Source organism: Vidua chalybeata, chromosome 8, assembly GCF_026979565.1.
Source record: "Vidua chalybeata isolate OUT-0048 chromosome 8, bVidCha1 merged haplotype, whole genome shotgun sequence".
NCBI classification, from domain to species: domain Eukaryota; kingdom Metazoa; phylum Chordata; class Aves; order Passeriformes; family Viduidae; genus Vidua; species Vidua chalybeata.
In genome coordinates, this window is record NC_071537.1 from 17,002,280 (window position 1) to 17,029,618 (window position 27,339).

A 27,339-nucleotide genomic window follows, 5' to 3' on the forward strand; every position below is an offset into this window, starting at 1 on the left:
GTTCCTACCGATGCACAAGTAACTTTGTGTGAGGTACAAGGCGTTACCTGGGAGCACACGCACCGAGGCCTCCGAGACACAGACACCTGAGTCACATGAGTGTGCGCCATGGTACGCCGAAGCGAAAATGACCTCGCAGCCGGTGCCAGGGGCAGCCTGCTCAGCGTGCACCAGCGAGCTGAGCAGGCTCGCGGTCGCCGCAGTTGTACCGGGGGCAGCTCGCGGTGCCCGTGCCCCGCCGCCCGCCCCGCGCGCTCCCGGGGCCGCTGGCGGAGCCCGCAGGTGCGGGGCGCGGCGCCGGGAGCGCGCACGTTGCCCGGGCGGGGGGGGTCGCCGCGTCCCCGGCGAGGGCGGCGGCCGCCCCTCTGCAGCGCGCTGCGGGCAGGACGCCTGCGCCGTGCGGGGGGGCGGGCGCCGCATCCCAGCGCTCGGAGCTGCGGGCGCCGGCATGAGCGGAGGCTTCGCCGCGCCCAGCCGGACCTGAGCCGGGAGACAAAGGGGAGAAGCTGCCGCCATGGGCGAGCAGCTCCGCGCCCAGCCCGCCGCCCCGGCGGGGCCGCCGCCCGCCGCCGCCTCCTGCTCGGTGCTCGGCGGGCTGCTGCAGAACGGCTTCCACCCCTCGGGCCCGCCGCTCAGCAACGGCGGCTGCGGGGAGCCGCCGCACCCGCTGCTGCTACGCCCGGAGCTGCCGCCGCTCAGCCACGGCTCCCCGGCCAAGAAATGCAGGCTGCGCCGGAGGGTGGACTCGGGCCGGCGGCACAGGCCACGTAAGTGACGACCGCGGCGGCTCTGGGGAGCGGCGCCGGCCCGGCCCCCGCCGCGCGGCGCCGCCGCAGCCCGGCCCGCTGTCAGGCGGCCGCGGGTCCCGCGCCACCTCCCTCCCTGCGGAGCGCCGCCCGGCCGGGGCTGACGGCCGCCCGGCTCCGCGCCGCGGGCGTTCCGCCCCCCCAGCGCCGGCTGCCGGCGGGCGGAGCGAGGGCCCCGTGCCGGCCAATGCGGCGGCGCCGCCCGGGCACGGCCCCTCTCCCGCGTGGGCCGGGCCCGCCCTGCGCCAATGGGGCGGCGGCGGGCGGGGAGCGGCGGCCCGGCACAAACGCGGGCGGGCGGCGGGCGGCCGCTCCTTGCCGAGCCGCGCGTCGGGCGGTGCCCAGGGTCCTGCCCGTCTCGCCGCCTCCCCGCCGCGCTCATGAAGCTCATAGTGCCCAAGCAACACTGTGAGTAACGCCGGGCTGCCGGGGACCACCGGGGCGCTCTGGAGCTTAGTGTGTGCTCCTTTCCCAAACGTTGTTAGAATGAAGGGAAAAGTGAATCTGGGAAGCCGGCACAAGTTATTCTGACTGGTGGGGAAAAACATTTCTAAACAGCTTAAATTTGTAAGGTGCTTCTCATTTAGGAAGTGTTCGTGAACTGGTTATCTACTTCAGGTTTGGTTTTAAGGCTGAGACTCAAACGTCCTATTTGTTAATTCTATATTTCCTTAATTCTCTATGGTTTATTGATTAGCAGTCTTGCTTACTTGGAGGTATTGAATAATTCCATGGTAAACCCTGCAAGTAAAACAATCTAGGGGAAAAAGTTTCTTTTCACTCTCACTTTGCTAGCCCTTCACATAAACCCACAAATGTTTGGTTCTTTGTTGCAAGTTCAGCATGTTCCAAAAGGATAATAGGGATAGTCAGGATCACAGCTGCCTGCTGCCAAAATTTAAAGATGTTTCTACTCAGTAGGAAGTAGTGTCAATTCAGCTACTCTGGGTTTTGGGTTTTATCCTTTGTTTTGAAGTAAATATTAAAAAAAAAAACAACTTTTCTGGTTAAACAGAACAAAATATTCAGAAACAGCCTTAAAGTGCTGCACCTTTCACAGGACTGCATATTAGCCAGTGCCTTTTCTGACTTTTACAATGCTTTTGTTGAGCTACTCCTGCCACTTTCCCTTAGAATGTTCACTGATTGATTAATCATCAATTAATCATTGATTAATCATCAATTACTGTAAGCAGGTGCTTACAGTACCTGCTGATAGTTAATTTAGTCCTCCATCAAATTTAATCTATCAATGACCAAGTCGTTCTTTGTCATAAAGTGTTTTTGTAGTCTTTGTCCTGCTTCACGTTTTCTTCATGAACAAAACCTACAGAACTTGGACTGGCTTACGTTTTGATTTGGCGTAACTAAGAAGAGTCAGCACTTGCATATCAAACTCTCCATAATAGTGAAAACTATTTTGAAGCAAAGTATAAAGCTTTTAGGGATTCGTGTAATCACTTGATTAAGAAAGAATGAGGGCTTTGGACTTTCCATCCCATCTTGAGGGAAAAAAGAGCCCATCAAAGTAAAAAGCATATGTGGCTGACTATATTGCCCAAGATGAATGACAACTGAATCTTCAGGTGTAGAGTTCTAGTGAAATGAGGCTTTAATGAAAACAGCAGCTGAGGGAAGTGCTTTGTAGAACTATTTTTGGGCAATTTATTTGCTGATTAACATACATGAATGCTTGCTGATATGCTTTTTAATATATATGGTTTATTTTGTACAAGAAAAAGTTTGAAATTTAGTATTAGTCATACAGGAAATAATGACAGCACCATCTTAAAAAATTCATTACATTATTACTCAAAATGTCCTGGTACTGCATGCCTTTCCACTGCATCCTCCTCTAGTGAATACTACACAGTACCATTTTTACTGGTTTGTTTGGTGCTTTTAATCCTGACCTTTGCAGATGTTTGTTCTTTTCTTAAGGACAGATTGCAAAATGAAGTGCAGTTGCATGTGAGATCAGTATTGATTGCAGGGTTTGCTTTGTATGGAGGAGAAGTTAATGGGATAATTGGCATTTCCCAATATTTCAACAAATGAAACCTATCTTTCTGCAGCAATTATTCCTTTAAACCTTCATTTTCTTGATTGTTTTTACTTTCTGACAAAGTGGGGTAGAATTCTATGTTCACAAGTCTTTTTCCCCTCTCAGAAGGGAAGGTTCCCCATGAAATCAGTGTGCTTTGCTGATAAGCCTGCAGTGAGAGAGGACTTGCCTGGTACAGCCTCTGCTGGGAATCCTGTCTTGGCTTCCTTTTTCCTTTATTTAACTAGATGGGTTGTCAGGGATATTAGGCTGGTGTCAGTTTTCTTTTTCAAATCAGTTTGTGGTAATATAACTACATTTGTGTCGATTGTCACACCGTTTTAACAAAAAGCTCTCTGCTTTTGGGTTTGAATTCTTTGTGGGGTTGGTTGTAACTTTTGGGTTTTGTCTGTTTGTTCTTCTGGTGAGGAGGAAGACATACAATATGGCCCTGCTACTGAAGATGAACTGGAAGGCTTCACCTGATATGTGTGCATGATTTAGCTCTAGCTTCTTAAGGTTTGAGAAAACTTTAATTACTGAGCAGATATAATACATTTTTAAAGCTACATAGTCTAGTTTCATTCAAAGAAAAAAAAATGCTTCCATTTTATTTTTTACAACTGTGTAAAACAGGAAGAAGTAGTTGAAAAATATGTGTAAGATATTACAGCTTTATTTTTTCAATAAAAAATCAGCTTTCAGAAGCTGTAAGAATACTATGCCATGTTATGTGTATGTTGTTTTGATTTTTTTCCCCCTTTTATGGTTTTTGGCTCCCTCATCTCTTCTGGACCCAATTAACACAGAAAGTTCCTAGATAATCAAAGTGTCAAGCATTGCAAATGAAATGTAAATGAAGTAATAGGATTTCAACATATGTGCGTTCAGAAAGAAAAGCAGATGAAACTGAGATAGTTCATCTGAGATACTTATGACTAAGATATCAGAGTATTGATACCACCATTCAAATTATTGATAAGAAAATTGAAATACTGTGTCTGTCTTTGAGGAAATACAGGTATTGTAAGGGAGATGTATAAGTTGAAACAGTTTTGGCAAAAGAAGAAACTGCTGCAAACTGGTCAGGAGTAAATCCAGGGCTCAGCTAGGGAGAAGAGTGTTCTAACCAGCAGGATTCAAGCACAATCTCTTTCTGAATCTTGAGGAGTAAAAAGATTCAGCTAACCTTATTATAGTGGTTGTTTAAATGTATGGAAAGGATTACTCTTGGTTATCTTCTTTAATGGGGGTAAATGTTACTTGATGACCCAGGAGTTCCCTCTCATTCTTGCTTCTCCTGAGCTCTTGTCTGTGAGAAGAATGTTGTTATTTGATATTTACTTTCCACATGCCCTCGTTATATTGTGTGTTAAGCAGAAGATTTTAAAAAATACAAGGTGTTGAAATCTGAATTTAATAATGCCTCGTAGGAATAGCCTGATACTCCAGAGTTAATGCAGAAACTAGGTAAAATGTATCATGGAATTTCTTGTGAGTGAACCTTTGCCCCAGATACACAGCTGTTGGTGTGCATCAGATTACCTACTTATGCAATGCTGTAGGTACCTTCTGTTTGCATTGTCACATGCTTCTGCAGCTAAATTTTGGACTAGTACAGATTTTTATCTCACAATTACAAACCACTAAGTAGTTGGCATAGTATAGTAACATAAAGAGAAATAATTTTTTTTAATAGATAAGTAGAGTCTTTGATTTATGTTAGACTTTTAAGAACATGTGATGTGTCTTGATGCTTTCTGTATTGGTTCTGTGGGACCTAAAACTAGATTTTACAGTATTATTTTTGACTTATTTCCATGTAGCAATGCAGTAGAATAGTTCTGGTTTTGCCACAGTTATAGATTCAACTGATCCAATAGGTATATTGCATGCCTATTGAAAAGAGAGAAATCAGCTCATTAGCCTTATCAGACAAATTTAATTAAGAAGCATTTATTTTACATTGTGAGAACATTTCTGCAACATATCTGGTGTCTTTACTGCTCACAGTAAATCACACAGTTTTGACTAACTGTGATCAGCCTGAGATGTGGATGGGATGGATTTTACTTTCCCCTCCTTGTTTTCCTGTCTTTTTGTAATTCAGGGACACTTATTCAGGGCATCAATGAAATGCTGGACTTCCAGTTTAAAGCAAACCAACAGAAAACCTCAAACACTGCTTCCTTCCACTCCCCTCCAAAAAAACCCTAAAAACCAACAATCAAACCCCCCCCCCCCCCCCGCAAACAAAAAAAACTCCCTACCAAACAAAAAAAGAACAACCTGCACAATTTTCTCCCCATTTTCTCTCAAGTCTCTGGAAAACTTATCTACACAAACACTTTTCTTTCATACCCCCTGGTTGTAGTACTGGGCAGCCACTGTTAATTTTGGTGACCTCTGAATCCTCTTACTCTGTATTCACAGAGGCAGCAAACGCCAGGAGCGCCTTCAGTCTGTGTGCACACTTCCATTAGCACCACGTTCAGTGGCACCAGGAAGGCTGAAGTGTATAGGAACCACCTGAGATGAATTATATATAGATACAAAAAAGAACTGATGGTGGGTCAGTGGTGCATTTTGATTTGGAACATACTGATAGTAACAAAAGATACAATGGATGTGTTTTAAAATAATCACTGGAATAGAGAAGTGTTTCTACTGTCACTCCAGTTGTGCAGAAGTTATATGAATTTCAATGTGACTTGTTAAAAACTTTGAGACTTATGTTTTCCTAATTGGTCAACCAGTCAAGATGGTTGTTGAATTATTGCAAGTAATTCCAACAGAGAGCTGGTGTTAGAATTTGAAGAGAAAACGAAGCTGTTTTTCTGCATAACTGAAATATCTGGTTTTGTTTTCTGATTTTGGGCTCTTTATTTGTGCTTAAGAAAACTGCTGGTGTTCTAAAAGCAAAGTTCCTTTCTTTCTGCAGCAGTCCATTTGGCTCACAACAAAATGAAAGGAACTTAGATTCACAAAGAGAATAAACTAAAAAAAAAGTGTCCTGGTATTTCTGCTCACTTTATAAATGCAAACATTATGTGTGGCTATTTCAAGAATTATGCAGAGTTGAAGAAACTTCATGGTTATTTTCTACAGTATTTATTCTTTGTGAATTATTTGGTTATAACTCTTTAAAATGTTAAGATGTAAAATGAAATGTCTTGGCAGTCATTTATGAGTAACTCTCAGCTGTTAGTGCTTACTTTAACACTTTTATTGCTGGGTTTGTGTTTGATAGGAGGATGGAACACTTCTTGCCTCTTTTAAAGATGAAATCTGCACTATGGCTTTCAAACAAATGTTGGTGCAGGTAGAGTGTAACAGTTTTTATGCCCTTAATGAAAAATAGTGGAGAATGGCTTATACTTAGCTACAGTATGGTTCTGTATTGCATAGTCCAACCATGCTGCTTTTAAAATTTAACTTCCTGCTTGCATAGTTAAGATACATCTGAGGAAGAGACTTACTGTTCCAGTGGGACAGGTATTTAAAGTTCTCAGTAGCTTTAATAAAGATTTGTGTAAATCACTAATGGGATTGGCAGCCTGAGCTCCATTGCAATGTTGTGCAGTGTGGATGAGACAGCTTTCACATAAATATTTACCTTGTACTTTCCCAAGTGTTTGAGTTGCAGGTTAGTCTATAACATATTTTTCTTCTTTAAAATAAAGCCTGTTTTAAACACACTTGTTTTGAATTCTTCCCATTTCAGGGAACTCTCATGTATCTGCATAGCATGGTGTATCTTCCCAAACCTCAAATTAGACTTAATTTCACTGTCTTTGTGCAGCTTGCATAGCATGGGAAAAAAATTAGACCTTACAACAGATTACAGCTACTTCATTGGAGTTTATGCATTATGCCTGCCTTGTCCGTGGGGAACTGGGAGGAGAAACTGATGATTCAATTACTTGGCATCCAGCAATGAAGTGAAATAACTGTTTTAAATGTCTGACATTTAAGGATTGGTTTGGGCAGGGAAAGCATATTAAAAATTGGAGAATTTAGACTTTCAAATTATTCAGCCAGCTGATGCTGAGACACTTGGGGTAAGAAAAAAAAGACTAAGCCTCTTTCAGCCTGAAGATGAGTAACTTAATTGTGATCTGTGATCACATGAGGAAGGACAGTGTGATAAATACCTCCTATGCTTATTAAAATGTTTGCCCCAAGTTGTTTATTTCTACTTTCACTGGCAGAAAAATCAGCTATGCATATGGTATTTATGGTTTCAAGTTTGTATCAACACTAAGTTGAGATGCCCTAGTTGGTAGAATAATTTTTCTAGCAAGTCCGCCTGATTCTCCCTAAAAAGCAGGAAGGTGACTGTGTGACTGCTATTTTAGAAGTGTGTCTTAGATGTTAATCATATACTCAGTATTTTTAATTTAATTTTTATAAGAAAGATTGCTAGCTCCCTCCATCTGCAGTGCCTGTGTATAGATCTTGTATTCTCAATTCTTACTGTTTCATAAACTTACCTGGCTTGCTATATAAAATGTATGCATATATATATATATATATATATATATATAAGTGGAACAGGTAAACCAGCTTGATTCAGTTACTGTCCTCTGCTGGGTGTTCTCCATGGTAATTTTCTCCTGCTATTAACAAAACAAAGATTTTGGAGGACCGAGGCCAGCTGTGGCAAGCTGAGAAGCAAATAGTGGCGTTTCTTATATAATTATGTGATAGACTAACACATATACCAGCAAAGGGAGTCTACACTCAAAGGACGGGTCTGTCAGTGGTAAACACTGAACAATAAGCCAGCTCACTTTTGGCTACTATATACAAGTGTTGCAGTCCAACAGAGCTGCTGGTTCTGGTGGGTTGGAGTCTGGAGGCCTCCAGCATAATGGAGCTCTGTATTGCTGCTCTTCAGACACAGCCTTGTGACAGTGGAAATTCTGACTGAGCTTGGAAAGGCAGTCGTAGATGTTAACACAGTGGGAATATGACTTGAGAAATCTCGTCCTCCTGTTTGTTGTTTCTTTTTCCTCCTCATCCCCTTAATTCTTAGCAGAATTGGATCCAATTGGGTGAAATACAATTTCATTTCATTTCTCACCCATTGGTGCCAGTTGGGTGAAATGCACTAAATGTGCTCTGTCAAGAGGTGGTGACTGAAGAATAGAATGATTTCTTGGGAAAAAAATGTTTTCATTTTATTAAAGCCTGCTTTTTCAGACAAGAATATTTTGAGATTTTCCTTATTCTTTTTCTTCACTGAGGCTTTATGAAGGCTTAACCTAGAGATGTGTTTAAAGCCTATGTGTTGGATGTAAGTGGCCTGCAGTTCTCAGGAATAGATACTGCTACTGTGACTGCACTGAATTGTCATTCAGCAAATGGTTTAAGTGATTTGTCTATCCTGTATATTTATAGTAACATTCTCTTTTTTTCTCCCTAAACCCCTTGTTTTTAGCATTCCCATGGTTTGGGATGGATATCGGTGGAACGTTGGTTAAACTGGTCTACTTTGAACCTAAGGACATTACTGCAGAGGAGGAGCAGGAGGAGGTGGAAAACCTGAAAAGCATTAGGAAATACTTGACCTCCAATACAGCCTATGGTAAAACTGGCATTCGCGATGTCCACCTGGAACTGAAAAATTTGACTATGTGTGGACGCAAAGGAAACCTGCACTTCATCCGCTTTCCCAGCTGCGCCATGCACAGGTTCATACAGATGGGTAGTGAAAAGAACTTCTCCAGTTTGCACACTACGCTCTGTGCCACGGGAGGTGGCGCTTACAAGTTTGAGGAAGACTTTAGAACGGTACGTGAACAGTTCACATGGGTTCTGTGGGAGGTACTGTGGAAAAATATCGTGAGAGCCCGTCTGTTAAAACTTGCTGGGAAAATAACTTTTTTTTAAATCCATCCTAACTGAATAGGAGCAACAGAATCAATTCACATTTGTTAATTGGTGACATTGCTGAGAACATGGAGCAGGGAGGGGAGGGTATTCTACTTGTTAGGTATTCTATTGAAGTATTGCTGTGCAGGATGTTTTTAGTAAATGTGGAGTTTTTTTAGACAATGGCTGCGATGATCAGATGCTTCATAATCATCTTAGGGTATGTTATGACAACCTAGAAGCCTAACACTATAGGTACTCTGGTTATCTGTTGGAAACCAGATATGAAACCGTACAGGCTGGAGATTTCATTCCGGTTCCCTTCCCTTTGTATTAACCTTCAAACAGACTGATGTGAAGAGTCTGGAAGACTCCTGGAGCATGGGGGCAGAGACAGTGTGTGGGAGCATACTATCAGTGGGCTTTTGATTTCAATTCTGTGAGCGTGCCATTTAAAGAAAGGCAATTAATGAGATGAGTAGGTCTCAGATCCCCAAGGATGTAAAAATAGTCTTTGTAGGGAACTCCAGAAGCTGGTGTAAATGTGAAGTTTTGCACTGAAGTACTCTTCAAAAATTGGTTGTGGTGCAGAAGCACGGAAGAGTTGTTGTACAAACCGTGTTGAAAAGAAAAAGCATTCAGGAGGCAGTTGTCTGTTGTGTATCCATCTGCATTGGGACATATCTTCATTTATTTTCTGTGAAAAAGAGACTAATCTGATTGTCCCAGAACAGTGTCACTAAGACTAATGTGAATGATTTACTTGGCTGGTGGGTCTGGCACTTCTGTCCCTGACTTCTGACCTGATCTTGAGGGAGAGGGATGGCTACTGGGTATGGCAGGTTACAGCTGCTTTTCTGTCTCTGCTTCAGTCCAGGGAGCTCTCATGCTGAATCACCAGCTGCTGTTGACTGCAGTCCTTGGCTCTGTGTGCTTCATTTTTAACTCCCAAGCATCCATTCCTCTGTACAAGAGGTTTTTTTTTTGTGTCAATATCCTTCCGTCATCAATATCCTCACATACCAGATGACCAGGATTCTAAGGGGGTTAAAGAATGCTGTAAGAGCTCAACATGAATTCAAATGTTAGGCTGTTGGGCAGTCACTTTCACTGAATATTAGACTGTTTTCATGTCCAAGGAAGGACTATCAAGTTTCTGAATTGGTGTAGTAGTCCACTACTAGTGCAAGATTTTGTGTTGTTTAGGCTGACTGCAAGTCCCTTACAAGTTAGAGTCTACTGATGATTTAGTCCTCAAAAACTTGTTTGCCTTGCATTGTGAAAGGATGTTGGCACCAGAGTAGGATGTGAGTTTTAGTTCTAGTCAGTGTGGCCTCAGCTGAGGTGTTTTTGAGAATCTTTTCTTATGTCCTGGGAATGATCCAGGCCATATTCTTTATTGACAATGGGAGGTCACTTCAGGACTTTCTGAAGAGGCTGAGTATCACCTTGGAATGGTCAGTCTCTCCAAAAATTCATTTTTCCTGCATCATGTAATAAAAGCTACCACTGCTTAGTAAGGAAGTTCATGTCCCTCGCTCCCACAGCTGTAGAACCGAACTGGAAGTTACCTGGTGGCTCTCACAGCTGAACATTTCTCTCTGTAGCTTTGGCCTTACAGGTTGTAAATATGCAATCCATGGTGAGGGATGAGTCTTGTCTCAGCTGCAGTGTAGTCAATATAGCAGGGGAAGCCATGGCTGGAGGAGTTGGGGCTGTTTTGCCAGCTATTGAACACAAATACGAGGTCACATAGCAAATGACTGGTTGACCTAGGCATGAAATTCCACACCTCAGCAGTGTTGTTAACATCCTGTGTGCTACAACATTTGTAGGTTGTTTAAGACAAACCCTATAAAGGCTGGCTGGGGAGTTTTCTAGCATAAAGCTATCAGTGAAGTACACTCCCACTAAAGTGAGTGCTTTGGACGCCTCTTACAGCTATCCAGTTCCATAGCTTCCTTTATAGCAAGTGTTTCTTGGTTCAAACTTTAATATCCTCAGAGAATTACAGAAGCAGACTATTATCCAACACATGGAAGTTTGCTTGCTTAATCTCTCTCAAAGGGCAGTGTCTTCTGGGTACTGGCACTTAAATTGTCACCCTTCATTAGCCATGGTAACAGCAGCTGGCTATCAGTGTGTTCTGCTGTGTATAAATTGGTACTGGACAACAGCTTCAGGACTGCTCTGTCAAAGCTCTGAAATATCTGTTTCAAGTATTTGGCTACTAATTCACCTCTAGAAATAGAGAATATGTGCCAAGTCTAAATCTTGCTACTGCAGGATTCAGTTTTGTAAAATGCTTTATATGGAGGAGACTCTAATTCTTCCTGTTTTCTACTTAGAAGTAGTGTGGAAAAACTAAGGTATGTTTGTGAATGTTGTTATTTTCATTAAAAAATCTGTCTAAATGTTAGTAAATTCATTTGATCTAGCTAACTTGCTTTTATTCCGGCCCTTTATTTTCCTTTGTACATGCTTTTAAATCTTTTCACAGTATTTCTCAATGTGACTGTAAGATTGCATAGATTTCGGACAAAAGATCCAATACATTGCAAAACAACCTTCAAATCCCAAGGAAGGAGGCCTTCTAAGAGTATAGAAGCTTTTTCTCCTTAAAATAGAGAGGCAAATACCCTGTTGTTACTTGTCTCTGTTCCTCTGTCTGGTTCTGAATCCCTAAATGAGTTAAATGGGTTTGATCTAGAGATCTCTGTTGCTTTTGTGTATTAAAAAATAACATACATATAGTCTGTTTACCTTAAGATTGTTTATTTTTCTATAAAAAGGCAACTAAATCTACAAAGCTACCTAGGTTTAACTATTTCACCTCCCTCATATGATCTTCAGTGTTGGAGAGGTGGATACCTGAAAAGTCTCCATGGTCTGCTTGCTGATTGCTGGCAGTAAGTTGAATCTTTTGGCAGTCAGTAGCTTGGAAAATCATGTGACTCGCTCTGAAGATCTGAGTGCTTACCCTAGAAGTAGGAAAATTGACTCTGTTCATTAAACTAGACCACAAAAATAATTTTACCAACCATATGGTTATACTTAATGTTCATTGAAGAGAGCAACAGTAAGTAATTCACCAAAAGGACTGTTTCCAGCCTAGGGGTTTTCTTCTTGCATTTTTGTTCTTTTTTTTACTTCCTCTCTGAAGGAGAGGAATGGTCTTTATAGCTGGCAGTGTTTATTTTCAGGTAACAGTGGTGTTAAGGCATGGATGAATCTGCAGCCTAATTCTGATAATCCTTCCTCCTTTCCCCAGCTACGTACTGTCACTTCACATATTCTGTAAATGCTCAGATAACCACTTCTGTAAAAGCAAGGAGTACTTAGACTGACTTGCTTTGAGATGAATCTCTCTGTGCTCTGTGACTCCTCCATGATAGCACAGATATGTTACTTGCACAGAAGTTTGCTGTTAATGTGATGAGGAATAAATTTTTAGGCTGCCACTCAGTTTTGTAAAGCAACTCAATGTAAAGGATGGGCAGGATGAGGGGAGATAGGACTATTCAGACTTATGATTAAAACCTGCTCTATTATAAAATTGCTGTTGATTGCAATGGCTCAAAGGTGGGATCTCTGTATTCCTTTCCTGAACAGACACCTGCAGAACCTGATTTGTCTTAATAGAAATTTTACTGCTGTCTTCAGTGGGAGCAGCATCTGTGCTAAAAACACCCAATCACTTAATCAAGAACATTTGGGACAGGGGAAGAAGGAAATCTCTTACCAACACAGACTCAAACTCAGGCCTTGACCTTCCTGTAAAGGAAAATGTTTTAAATTGAGCTTGGCTGTTGGATAGTGATTTTCTTGTGCCAGTTATTAGCTAATTCTAAGGCTTGACTTTGTGGTATGAGCCGGATGCCTGAGGATGACTTGTAGACTGTGTTCATCTTAAAACAAATAAACGCACTGTCCTGTGTTGTAGGATGAGTAAGCTGTGTAACTCTTTTGCAGTTAGTGTGAGACTCAAAAATCTTCTTGCTGAGGAGGCTGGAAGCAGCTGTTCAGGCTGTAGGGGCTGGGCTGCAGTTGAAAGAGGCATCCAGAGAACAGGTAAAGTAACCTCTTCAGAGGGTATGGGGAGAAACAATGTGCACAATTGCACAATGTGCAATCTTCCCTGCCAAGAGAGAGGAGAGATCCTTAGGGCTTGCTTTGCAAGGGGGCAGAGCTCTGCACAGGATTCCTGATGAGTGCTTTTTTTGCCCAAAGCTGATATAGAGAGAATCTTCTGCCTCAGTGAATGTTGGACTTGCAGTTTATTTGCATTAGACTTTGTCTTGTTTGAATGTGAGTATTTATTTTCAGCTCCATATAGTGGCATGGTTGGGGTTTGAAATGAAGATAATCAAAATATAAAGAAAATAAAGTCTTTATGAAAGTGGAGGAGATAGAAGGAAAAGCTAGATTGTAAGCTATTCTAAGAAATAAAAACTGGAGCAATGCCCAGCAGACATAAAAGCTAGAGTGATATAGTAAATGAGACTGTTGTAATTGATAATTAAAGACTTGCAAGATGTTATGTTTCTAACAGTTTTTTTTAACAGAAAAAAAATCATATTTCTCATGGAAAATCTAAGCAAAAAATGAACTTGCAACTGCATCTAGGTTCAGACTTTCCTGTACTCATCAGAATACAGTAAAAGTGGGTGAAATGTTTAATGAGCTGGAGCTTCATTGAAAATATGTCTGCACACCAATGGTGATACATTAGACTTCAACCCCAGAGCATGTATGTCATGGCTGCCCTCAACTCACTTGTAGAGGCTGTTTCGTGTTTACCTTGCTGAAGTGGATGTATTTGCTCACCTCTAATAAGAAACAAATGGGACCCAAGTCTTTGACTTACTTGCTTCCATACTTGAAAGCACAGACAAGCTGGTATCATGGTTTTTTTTTTTTTTCCTGCTTGATACATGAATGCAGATAATTTTTTTTAAAATGTTATGCGCTCTATTTAAAAAACAAACATGGCAAATAACAAAGAAATCCAAATCTAAATTTCAGCAGGTAACATAATTTTCCAGCACTTCTTGCAAGAGTACCAGAGATGGTCTTTCATTCTTCTTGGAATAGCATCTGTACACAGTAGCAACAGATTTTTGTATCCTTGAAATCTACTGTGTTTCAGGAGTTTGATGCTAAGGTCATAAGGGGAAATGTTGGCTATTTTCTCTTGGTGTGTTGCACCTGCTTGCAAGCATGGTTGAAGTCCTAAGTCACTCCTTTTATGGTCCTGGAGAGTTTCTTGAGGTCTAAAGTGTTTTGTTCTCTTTCCCAGTATTTAAAACGCAGTCTTAAAAAAAGGAGGAATAGCTACAGTCTAGCTATAATGCAGAAAAAATATTCTTTAAAAAAATGTACATGTGGTTTCTCTGTAATCATAATAAATGTTCCCTCCAGGGTCCTGTATACTACTTTGTTCTGCAGTTGCTCTTCTCATAGCACAACCTTCTGACATAACCTCTAGAGAGGCACTGTGCTCAATATAGGTACAGGAGTGCAGAGTAGGTAAGTTGACCATTTTGCTGTCTGCCTTCACGTTAGGAATTGTAAAGGGCTGGAAAATACCTGCAAATGCATTTTGTAAATGTCGTAGGAAAAACATCCTATTAAAATGTGCTTCTAGCCACAGCTTCCATTTTTGTTATGCATATTTGCACATAAACTTTGGTACCTCTAAGGAGAAGAGGTTTGAACAGCTGGAAGTTGAGAGTGAGTAGAGTGTGGTAGGTAAGGTTATGGCAGCAGGAAGAAATATTTGCCTACTTGTAAATTAGTTACAATGGTTACAGGTGCCTCTATTCTGCAGTGCAGTTTTGGTGCTTTGAGACATTGTGAGCAAATGCACAGTTGTGTAGGCAGGGAAAGGGACTGAATTGTGACCGTGGCTCAATCGTGGCTTCTTGTACAACACTGGGTTACTACATCTCTTGAAACTTTGCCCTAATTTCTGTTTAGAAATAAGAACAGTGGTGGCTCAGTAAGCTACTTGGAGCCTGGTGTCTGGTGGCTGCAGAGCTTTTGGTTCTGACAAAGAACCAAAAGGTGGTTTGACATAGAATACTGATGCCTGTGTTGATTATTCCAAAAATCAAAACCAGACTGTTGCAATGACACAGGAAAATAGTTTTTCAGTCTGCTATGAATATCATACATAAAAGAAAGCAGTAATAGGACTTCTCTGCTTACAGTATATCAACTGTTAAATATAGCACAGAGCTATAAAAAGCAGAACAAATTTTAGTGTGTCTTTTATACATGGAGGGCTGGACTTAATAAAACCTCTATGTGTAGTGCTTGAGAAAGAACCTGATTTGTTTCTCTTGTTCCGTTCTTACGGAGTTGGTGAGGTGACTGGAGCGTTTGTAGAATCAATGGGTTTTGTCTGTGGTTTTGTACTGGTGTCAGAAGTGTTCTACTCTGATTTGTATTACTTGTTTGTGTCTTGCAAGGTCTCTGGCTAGTGCTTGCCTGTTTATAAAAGTATAGCTTGGATCAGACAAAAGCAGCTTGTGGCTGGCATTTGGGTTACATTAGAATGGAGGTTTGGACAGTAGAGGCCATCAACCTGCTAATGGCTCGTCTGTGCGACAGCTCCTGGTTCACAGCACATTTGTGCATGTGTTAGATCGTGTTTGGTCATGCTGCATCCAACTTACACACCCAGGTGAGGAAACTGACACTGTACAGCACACAGCCTAGGGAAAGATCATGGGTAGTACAGAATATTTCCTCGTGTCAAAGGTATGTGCAATGTTTGTTGAACTAAATAAATCCTGTAAGGAGTGATGGCTTAGGGGACTCCATGCAATGTTCATTGTGATAAATAGTGCATGAAGGGTTTATTATGTTGATACCTTGCATCATACCTTGTCTTGGAGCTTTTCCTCTTGGTCTAATAGTTAGAAATTGATTAAATCCAAGATATTTGCAAAGTACCCTTAAGAATTTTCTAATACTTCTTGAAAAACTTTTTCTCACAAATTATGCTGATTCTTTGTATTTACTAGCTAAATGGTTCTTTTATGCTGCATTTCTCTAATTTTAATTAGTGTAGCAATGTGTTAACCAAAAAAAAAAAAAAAAAGAGGGGATCGCAGAAGTTGCAGGAGGAAAGACGGAAACAAGAGGAAATTATTTCCACCTCTCTCGCTTGTCCTATGAGTAACTGAATCTATATTGAAGTCTTTGAGACTGCTGGTTTGGGGTCTTTTTGGTCTTATTTCTTTTCCCTGGTTAGGATTTGAGGAGTGGCAAGTAAAACAAAAGGACAGACCCAAAGAGTGGGATGGCTTTCACTTAGGGCAAGCTAGAGCTGTGTACAAGTAGAGCAAAGTCTTAACAGGGGAGATTTAAATAGCTTAAAAGAATGTAACCTATTGACCACGCCTGTTCCACAGAAATATCTTCCCTCTTTATAGTGACTTAATATAGCTTCCAGAATTAAAAATAGGACATAGTTACCCATGTATATCTTCTCTGTTAGCCATTTTTAAAACATCCTGCCGTATGCAAATGCTGAAGAACCAGCTGTGAACTGTATAACTCCAATATATATACTCTTGCTCTTTTTTTTTTTTTTTTTTGTTGCTAGAAAGTAGAGTTAGGCATGACCTGCTTTTCATGCATGAGGATGAAAATGACCTCTGGATTTGGATGGACAACTTCACAGGTTTTTTTTGCCCTCTCCTCTACCTAACAATGGAAAGGAGAGTTTCTACAGTTGGTCAGTGTATCCTGTTTTGAGAAAGGGACGTTATTTCTAATTCTAGTGAATAGAATGCTATGGCAAGTAGACATGTCTGTTGAAGTACAGTCATGATGACCTGTGAGATCTCAGAGCAAATGTCTTTTGTCAGCTTTTGTTACTGTTCGTCTGTCTTCTCTTGAAGTTATATTCTGCTGGGGGCATGGGCCTGACAATCTTTTTGTTTGGATTTTTTATATGGTTTTTCACTAAACATAGGGGTTATGCCTCTCGTTTTCATGTGGCATTTTAAACTGCTCATTGTAATTTAAAAACTAACCAGAATAACTACTGATATGTACGAAAAAAAATCCACTGTATATTTAATGCATATTTACATAACATGAACATCTTAATTCTTCAATTGAAAATTTCATTAAATTGCTGGAAAATGTAGTTGGATGATGAGCTAAAGTACTTTGCATCCTGAGGAATGCTGCTGTGTAGGCATATGTCTGATACTGCAGAAAAGCTGCAGAACACAGCTCCTCTTGGGCTGGGAATGAGGGGGAAGACATTTATTACCTCAGAATAAGAAGGAGGAGAAATTCCTGCTTGCAGAGCCCAGCATGTCTCAAAGGCAAAGAAACTGGATGGCATTACTGTGTAGCAGCATGTCATTGTTTTGGGAGGTACCTGTTGTCAGGCAGATAGTGAATTTTTATTTCAGACTCCATGCTTAGATCTTTGTACTGCTTAAATAGCATAATGTGTTACTATTAAAGTGATCCAAGTGCTTCAGTGGAACCTTTTGTCCTTCTCAGTGTTGTATTATGCTAGGAAATGTGTGTGTCTTAATTTCTTGTTATTCTTTTACAGATGGCTGATCTACAGCTCTATAAACTGGATGAATTGGACTGTTTGATCCAGGGCCTCCTTTATGTTGATTCTGTTGGTTTCAATGGCCAACCAGAGTGCTATTATTTTGAAAATCCTACAGATCCTGAACAGTGCCAGAAAAAGCCTTACTGCCTTGATAATCCGTATCCTATGCTGCTCGTTAACATAGGCTCAGGGGTCAGCATCCTAGCTGTGTATTCTAAGGACAATTACAAAAGAGTTACAGGATCCAGGTAAATTTACTTTTGGTTTTTTAAATTGTTTTCTCCTTCACAACTGAACAGGTAGAATTAGAGAGTGTGATAAGTAGCTACAGCTCCGAATTGTGCATGTATTCCCATTTCTTTGAGAAGCCTACCAGTAGCAAGGCCGAAAATATCCTAGGATACCTTCAGAGAGAGAATCTATCTCAGGGAAATCATTGATCTGTTCAACTTTAGACCTGCCTTAGTCTCTTCTTATTAGTCTTATTATAATAGTCTCTTACCTATTTCCCATCTCTTGCTGTGAATTACCAAAATAAAACTGTCCCAGCAAATGAGTCTTCTCTCCCTTGCATTCTGTTTTTTGGTGCATGATACATATTAAAGTTTCTCCTGTATGCTGCACATGACGTGCTTCTGTATCTTCTATTGCCTTACCTAGGGCAGACCTTTGTCACAATGGTAGCCATGAGCTATTTCTCTGTCTGAATACAGATGGATACAAGTTCAGTGAGAGACACTGGGTTTCTTGCAGTTGTTGATCTTTTTCAAGCACAGAGATTTTGGCATCTTTGGTAGACATGCTTCTAATCCTTTCCACTATGGAAGGAAAAACATGACTGCAGTGTGTTGTTGACTTGTTACAGGTGATGAAATCAATACTGTCTGTGGCTGGTATGCAGAGCTTTCTACTGTTCAAATACTGAGTATGCTACAGTTCTCTGAGATGTGTTCTGAAAAACCCAATAATCCAAGAACATGGACTAAATAGTGTTCCTATGTGACCTCCTGTGCTTTTTTCAGGAAGTGCAAGTGTGGTGTCTCACTGAGCCCCTTGTTTTCAGTGGCTTCAGTCACTGTGACTACAGTCACTGCAAAGAAGCTAACTTTGTCAGTGGCCAAGAAAAGAATGAGGAAGGATGTAGAGATTAGTAAGTTGAAGTTCATGTCTGTAAGACTGAAAAGTTCAAAGTAGAGCTTTAATGAGTTAGCAACATGTTATGCACAGTTAAATACTCCCTGCTAAATTTATGTAGTTGGTAAATATTGTACTTGAGCCTTTACAAAATATTCAAGTGAGTGCTCCTTGCTCAGAGTTCTTGCAGGGAAAGAACATTCAGGGCTGATGCTGGGCTTGCTTTGTAAAGAAGCCAACCAGACTCCTTCCTGCCATTGGCTGGGGGGACAAAATCTGTCTTGGCTGCCAGCCCTTATAGATTTACCTTTGTTCACTGTTCATTCTTTCCTCACTCATTTGAGTGCTATGCTGGTTAATTATTCTTGTGCAGAAAACTTGTTCGAGTGCTACAAATAGCAAAGTGCTATCTGAGGTGTTGGATTGGACCTTATTCTTAGGTAACCCTTTAGTATAATTTTTGCTATTCAGGGATTAAAGACTCAAGTCTAGTTCTGTTAAAACCACACTTGTGTTAAATAGGAGCTCAGCGCAGAGTGCCTGTGTTTGCTCCTCTGCGGGAGGAGTTGTGAGATACAATTGGCACCTGTGTACAGCACGTTGTAAATGGCACTCTGAAGGGTTGTGGTGAAAGCTGGTTCAAGCTGCTGGGCTGAAGGGACTGTGCTTTTGCAGCCTTGGAGGAGGAACGTTCCTGGGCCTGTGCTGTTTACTCACTGGCTGCGAGACGTTTGAAGAAGCGCTGGAAATGGCAGCGAAAGGAGACAGCACCAATGTGGATAAGCTGGTGAAGGATATTTATGGAGGAGACTACGAGCGCTTTGGCCTTCAAGGATCTGCGGTAGCGTCCAGGTGCGTGTTAATTGAGCTGTTTGTAAGCAGTCCCTTGGGAAACTTCCTGTGCATGCTAAACTGAGTGCATAATCCCTGGACTATGCACTGTGTCCATGTGGAAATGTCACTCCGTGTGTCATGGGGTTTGTCCTTAGCTCTCTCACCTACTTCTTGCTTTTTTTTTTAAACAGGTGTAAGTAATGCCTGATACAGTTTGCTTCCATTTAAATTACAGTTATCTTGGAAGTGTCCTTACTCATTGTTCTGCCTTTCTAATGAGATCCCTTTTCACATTTCAAATCTGTCACAAATGAATGGTTATCAAATCCAAGCAAAGCTTGCTAAATGAGGAAACTTTAAGGGCTTTTATCATTCCTGAATATCTCATGTTAAAAGATATGATCTTCCTCACACAGCTTTGGTCATATGATGAGTAAAGAAAAGAGAGATTCCATCAGTAAAGAGGACTTGGCCAGAGCTACTTTGGTCACCATCACCAACAACATAGGTTCTATTGCTCGCATGTGTGCATTGAATGAGGTAAGTTATTTACCAGGAGCTTAAAACCTTTAAAAACAGCATAGTGAGATTATCAGGATGCAAAAATGCAAATTGCTGATATGGTAGGTGTGTCACTGGCCTTGGTAAATATGCATATATTTAATGTCATGTCATAACTCTTGTGGCTTGTTATGTGTATGCTTTGATGCAAAGTGTAAGGCTGTTCAAGCTTCAAAGCTAGGGAAGAGGGGAGAAAAATTATTTGTAAAGATCTCTTTGAGGCATTGAGTTTCATCTTGGAGTTTTCACTTGTTCTCAAGCTGTAATACATAGATATTAACATGTTTTTAATACTAATTATTACTCTGTTACTTTGTGATTTACAGGTTTTACTATAGCATGATAGTATCCAAAATTAATTCTATTTTGTTTGGATTGTTTTCATAGCAGGATGGGTTCAAATTGTGTATTGTGTTAAATGTTTGGATACATGCAAGTTCCATTGCATTGTGTCAGAAGGAAGAAAAATGTAGTTCATTTTCCTGCCTGAGACGCCTATCAGACGCTTATTACATTCTTCTCATTAGGCATGATAAATAGGGATGGATTGTTCCATCCATACACTACAGCTTCCAGCAGTTAAAAAAAACCAAAACCAAACACAAACCCCACCACAAACCCAAACATTCAGGCCCTTGCTTTTATCTGCAGATTTCATCCTTTACCATTATGTGGTAACTAATACCTTTCATCTGTTCTGAGCAGATAATGAATTTATATAATTTTATAATACATAATGTTTTAGCTGCACAGCATTCTGTTGGTAGAAAAAAAAATGCTGCTGCTTTTATATTTTTAATCAACAACACAGACACAGAATCAGAAAAATTGAACAAAACAAGCCCAAGGATATCACCAAACTGCCATCTGATCACTTTATTGGGTCCCATCTAGCTTATGGCTTTATCAGAAATAGTAAATAATTAATCACTAGTGCTTTTTGTGGATGTGGGTTTTGATTTGATTTTTAATCAACTTTTGCTACTTCTTCCTCTTGGTCTTTCCAAGACAAAAGGTCCTAATACTTAGTCTCCTTACCTACAAAAAGACAAGATGCCCTTTTATGCTTGTCTTTTTAATCTTTTTATGGTTGTAATGTTAAGATTGAATTATCAGGTCTTCATATGATATTCAGAGTGTCATTCCTCAATGAATTTATATGATGACATATGGATAGATTTTGTGTTCAGAGCTCCTTTGCTAATAAGTTCATAATATTTCATTTTTGTGAACATGGAACTAATTTCTAAGAAATCATCAACAGTCCCTCCATGGTATCACCTTAAAAGTGGCTAATTTGGAGCCTATCATTGTGTCTGCATAATCAAGTGTCTGTCTTTCCTCCTCTCAGTTGTGTCATTTCACTTCTTTAATTTGAACTTCATCTGCCATCTTTTCCTCAGTCATGGGATCTAAGTCTCTTCAGCACTGCTATGCTGTTCATTTTTTATTTTCTTTTGACTTTATATGCCATTATTATGTTTTTTGCTCATATTCCTCTCTGGAGGACCTGATCAGCAGAAGTTGTAGTGTATGCCCCTATCCAATGCCACTGATAACCTTCCTTCATTGTGAAAAGTGGCTACAGACTTATATATTTTTCTTTTTTGATAATTTGTCTCTTTCAGTCAGGATGATTCTCTTTCGGTGTTCTCTTTGCTTTCAGCTTCTTTACAGTGTTGCCTTGTGGCATGGAGTTCAAGCAGCATTGTACAGGGCTATCAAAGCATGGAGAGTTGCAGCAGGGAGCCACAGAGGAGGAGACAAGCTGCTAACCAAACTAATGCTTCTGAGTCACTCTGAAAAAGTTCTTGACATCTTTGTTCTGGGGGCAGGTCTCTTAAAAACTGATACGATCCATAGAATTTGGTGGAGGAATATGAATTGATGTGTTAAATATTCTTCATTTCACAGTGTCAAAGCAGAATTTCTCCAACACCTGAAGTAAATGATTTTGTAATTTTAGAGAATGAAAACTTCACTTAGTTGCTTTACATACTGTTAAAAAGAAAAACATGCAGTATCATTTCAAGTAAGCTAATCTTCAGATAACTTGCTCTTGGGAGAAAAAAACAAACTAATGCTATCACTCTGCTAAACAATCTAGACACCTAAATTGCCTTTGGGAGACATGCTCTGACTTACAGCAGGCCTGATGAATCAAATCCTCAAATAAGAGCTAAATAAACAATTGAATATGAATTTTTTTTGTGGAGCTTGTATGTATTAGATTAGGGTTATGGTAAAGCTCACTTTCAGGTTGACAGAATCAATTTATGCCCTGAAGCATGACTTTTGATAAGTCTTTCCCAATGATTGCAGCTTTAATATTGTGTTGAAAATGACTTGCATATGTGCGGGGAAAAAATAAGGCTGGGGAATAAATGAAATATTCTGTCTGCAGAACTTCAAAGCAAATTTGCTTGCACAAAGTTGGCAGTGGGGTAGAAAAATTCCATAGTCTGGAACCATTTGGCCAAAAACCCTTTGAAATGGCCTGTCCTAGGCACAGCAGAACTGCATAAAGGAAACTGATCTCCTGGTTTATACTTTTCTTACTCGCAGAACATGTAAGTTTGCATCTGAACAAGCTGCCTTGCAAAAACATGTGCAGGTTTTTTATTGTGTTATTGATATAGATTTCCCTATTCAGTTATATTGGTAAATACTGTGAATATGCTGTAATAAAGCTATACTATAGCCTTCTGCTGCAGGGTAGTTGAATAGCTTAACAAGACCCCCCAGAGTGAAAGAGTGCATGTCTTTTCCAGGATGCTGTAATTTCATTAGCTTAAATAAGTATGTCACCACCATCTCTTCAGCAGTTTAAGATTTCTGCTTTGAAAGTTTCAGCAGTGAACAATTTAAAAGTAAATTGACAAGACTCCCTTAAGAGTAGCATTTCAGCTTCTGAAAAATGCTAAACTTGTTTTTAGTTCAGATCAGAAATTTAGGAAAGTTTCCATTAATACAGTTTTTCACCTTGTCAACTCAAGGAATGTTTGAAACAAAATTGAAATTTGCATGCTGGTTTACACTGTTATTCTAATAGATACGACTAGTACTTTTAGATTCAAAATTTGCAGTAATTTTTATACTCTGTGTTAGGTATTGCTTCTGGTAACAGTAGCTTTGTTTTTATATTTAGAAAAAATCATATGCATGTGAAATTGAAATGTAGATTCTAAACAGTTTTATGCTATGGCATTACAGGAAATTAATTAGTTACACATTTGTCCCTCCTTTGTCTGAAGTTGCTTCAGAGACAAAACTGTCTTATCCAAGGATGCAGGGTGCTCTTGGCCATGTTCCATAGCAGCATTTTGAAATTTCAGAAGTTCTTATTTTCATTCATAAATTCCTGAGTATGAATGCATGCTGATGTGACTGCAGAGCCTGAGGAGATAGATGGCTGAAGGGAAATGGTTTCAGTGACGTTTGCTGCTGTGTTTGTCGGAGGGCAGTCAGGGCTGTCCCTCGCTCAGTCGGCGCAGGCCGGTGAATGAGTTCCGCTCTCTGGGATGGGCTCTCTCCAGCACTGGCTACTCCAGTGAGGATGTCCCCTGGGCTGTGACACAGACACAGCCCTGGACATGGCACGGCTGTAGCACAGGAATTGCTGCAGAGCCAAGTGTTGGGCTTTATGGAGCTGGATCAAGGTAGAGAATTGCTAATTCTAGCCCCTGTGCAGCCTTTCTGGCAAACTTCTGCAGAAGATACATTCCTAGGGCTCTTCAGGACTCCTTAAAAAGCTTTTATGTCCAGCATGTGGCCTCCCACTGAATCTTCTAGACTAGTTCTAGTGTCTGGTGAGCATCATCTGGTACACCAATGCAAAATGCAAGTGCAATTTAGTGTGAAACAGGCAGAACTGGGCTTGGTTAAATAGTCAGGGGCATTGTTTAAACACCACACAGAACCACTGCTTACTGCAGTGATGTACATACAAGTAAGGATGGTCTGTGGCTTTCTCACTGGCAGCCTAGTGCTGATGGTTGAAAGAATCTTAATTTCCTGTGACAACTGAGTTCAAATGAGCTTTGAAACAAAGGAATGCCATACATATCAAGTATTATTATGTTGGCCTCATTTCACTTGCTTTTTGAAAATGGAGTCACAGTCCTGATAATAGATAATGAAAGATGCTCCTTCTCATCTCTAATGTAATCCTTGTCAGATACCCTTCAGAGGTTCTCCATCTGGATTTAATAATCATAGTGATCTTTGGAAAGTTGCGTCATTTAACATGCAAGGGGGGAAAGATGTCTTCAGTGCAGCCATATACAATTAAAAATACCAAAAGACACCTACTCTGAGTCATGTTGGGAAGGTTGTGACACTTATTCAATATTTTAAACAAATACTGATTATCTACGATAATAGTCTCTCACTTTCTTTGAAATAAAACTCTGCACCTCCCTGCTTTTGCAATGTCTCTTACTTAGCGGTCACTAACTGCAATATTTTTTGACTTTTCAGTTTGAAGTATTTAAATGTAACCTAAAATTCCCATTTAGCATTGTAGTAGAGGTAGAGGTACATGCTAAATGAGCCAAATAATGTAGCTGAATATAATTTTTCTGGTATGTTTTTCAAATTCAATTTTACAGAATATCGATAAGGTGGTGTTTGTTGGCAACTTTCTCAGAATTAATATGATTTCTATGAAGGTGCTAGCATATGCTATGGATTATTGGTCCAAGGGACAGCTAAAAGCTCTGTTTTTGGAACATGAGGTAAGCAAATAATGTGTTGAACTTGTATTTGTAAGTACAAAATTCTTGTAGTTCTTTTTGGTGAACTTGGGAGAAATGCCATTGTTTTGAATTGAATGCACAAGCTAATTTCTGCATAAATGTTATTTAGTTTACAAATTCATTTGAAAACTCTACTTGTTAACTCCTTGGTTTTATCACTAATCTCGTGATATGTGTTGTTAACATTGCCCATTTCTTGTGTTTGCTTTCTGACCCTGATAGCAGCAATGTTCATTTGTGTGGGCTGGTATAGGAGAAACTCAAGTATAATTCATTTTTGCAAGCATAATTTTGAGGTGACTACCAGATGAACAGGTCCATAATGGAAACTGCTCTGCCTTACTCCAGCCATCAGTATTATGGTTTTGTAATTTATTTTTTTTTATAATTTTGGAGAACTAAGTAAGACTTTTTCCAGTATCAGGCCCTTCTACCTAAGGATGATTTTACTAAATTATATTTTAGAGAGAGCAAATATTTGGCAGGGCTGACATTCTTTTAGTTGCCTTAACAGAACTGAAAACTTTGTGTTCATGTTATGTCTTATTTTGGAATTTGATTGGTTTTGGTTTTCTTTTGCCTTTGTTCAAAGGGTTATTTTGGAGCTGTTGGGGCTCTTCTAGAAATGCTTAAAATGACAGATGATCAGTGATGAACCTGTCTGAAGAGATTCCTACTGCAGATGCTGCTGGGTAAGAGTGAAAGCCACTACAAGGATGGAAATGAAGCCATTATGGTAGTTCTACCTGCTGGATTTGTAAATAATTTAAAATCCTTTTAGCTGATCTTTAATTTCTGAGTTTTGACCTTATACTTCAGAATTCATACTGGGAATTACAAGATTTTTTTTCTGTACACTGTATTTTATAGGGGGAAAATGTGCAAAGTGGCCAAACATACAGATTTTATGGATTTATTTTAAAAAATGGATACTGTTTAATATAGGACCTGTGATACGAGGCATCTGCTTTTCTTCTGGGGTTTACTGATTCGTGTGGTAATTTTAACTTCATTTAGTAATCACTCTAGGAGATTTTTTTAATCTTATTTTCATGACGTTTCATGATTTGTTCTTGGTTTCAAATGAAACTACAAAGCTGATGCATTTTACTGTGAAGACTAGTCATTGATTTTCTTGCCTTTCCTTTCCTCATTAGATGAGATACTTTAACATCTCTCTGCCCACTCCCCCCCAAAAAATTTTGCAAATCATTCTGTGGCTAAATGCATTTCTTCAAAGGACTGTGAGGAAGCTTCGTAATAGCAGGGGGTTTAAGATTGTAATTTTTCGGTGGTTATGAATTACAACAGGATGAGACTGCCAACTGGTTCTGCAGGGCTGATTCTTCTTTATAATAAAAAATTTTAAAGAGGTTGTGAGCTAAAATTTTAATTATTCAGTTGACACTAGAATGAGAATCTGTTTCTGAATAAAACCTCTGATCAACATGAAGAGTTCTATAGTAAAGATGTTATTCACACTTGGTATTAGATGGGAAAGGGAGATTATCTTCAGTTATTTTTCTGTAGTCTGCAAGTTTTAACTTGTTCTTAATTGAAAACAACTGATAACAACATTTTTAAAAGCCTAATTACTAAAATTAGAAAAATACTGACTAAAGTATTTTCTGCTTTTAAACCAGTGTTAACTTCCTCTCCAGGACACTAAAATTTGAGTGTTTATTCCAAGACAGTATTTTCTACCTTTTCGGACTTGTGAACCTCTCTAGATTTGTTTGCCCAAGTTGAATTGAGATCCCTTTGAAATCCATGTACTTAGGTTGCTGCAGAGCTTGTATAAACTTGGTCTCCTCAGACACCTTGAGGGCTCACAAATGAGAGGCTGAAAAACAGTTCATAAATTATTTTGTCCTTGCAATATAATGTAAATGACTCCTCAGAGGGACAGTATAAAATTCAGTATATTTTTGGAAGGGGGTATATTTCACTTTTTTAAGTCATTAACTGACATATCTCCCAAATGTTGAAAGATGGTAATATTAACTGAAGTGTTAACTTGTGTGATGGAAATAAAGACCACTACTGTTTTGACAGTTTTAATGTATCTGTGGAATTCATTTCATGAAAGTAATGACGTGACATACATAGCACTTTTTTGTGACATACATGGCTGTTTATTTCTATGATAATGGTTTGGTTCTTGACATGTTTTTACTCTTCATAACAAAGCTTTATTCTTTGAAGCCTTTTGCCTGCTTGAAGTTGACTTTAAAGGGCTGTAAACAAAAATAGGAGATAATATTAGCATGTTGATGTTGATATTTTCTGTAATATTGAGTTTGAGATAAGTGCAGATGGTTCTGCTCAGTGCCTCTATTTTTTTTTAATAAAGAAAAGAAAACTTTTATCAAGGTTATTGGCTAAGTTTTGCCTGTGAATAAAGATTCATTTGTACACTGTTTTGGTTTTCTAAGGAAAATTTCAGAATGTTAAGAGGTAGCTGTGTTTCTTATAATAACCAGTAGAGGGAAGCACGACTTCAGCCATGGAACTGCTGGTTTCAGAGAAAGATCTTTCTTTCTGTCCATTGCCTGTTTCTGAAGGGAATTTGACGTGGGAATATCTGTCACTTAGGTGTCTTTGCATTCTTCACATTTGGAATTGTGAAGGAAGACTATAGTGATAAGTAAACAAATATGAAAAACCTGCTGTTCTTTTAAGATTAAAGTCCTCTCCTTCTCAAAAAAAAAAAAAAAAACAACCAAAAAAACC

General features: G+C 39.8%; 1 protein-coding gene across 2 annotated transcripts; it reads left to right on the plus strand.

Moving 5' to 3' along the window:
- The first annotated feature begins 355 nt into the window (after positions 1 to 355).
- Positions 356 to 26,671, plus strand: PANK1 (pantothenate kinase 1). 2 transcript variants are annotated; one of them, XM_053948886.1, is made up of 7 exons: positions 356 to 767; positions 8,294 to 8,646; positions 17,315 to 17,568; positions 19,130 to 19,306; positions 19,705 to 19,828; positions 24,460 to 24,585; positions 25,199 to 26,671. In XM_053948886.1, the coding sequence occupies exons 1-7, from the start codon at positions 515 to 517 to the stop codon at positions 25,256 to 25,258; spliced, it is 1,347 nt and encodes a 448-aa protein (XP_053804861.1). In that variant the 5' UTR covers positions 356 to 514; the 3' UTR covers positions 25,259 to 26,671. The 2 variants fall into 2 exon arrangements, with proteins under 2 accessions (XP_053804861.1, XP_053804862.1); XM_053948887.1 differs by lacking the exon at positions 356 to 767 and adding an exon at positions 1,137 to 1,214.
- The last annotated feature ends 668 nt before the right edge of the window (positions 26,672 to 27,339 follow it).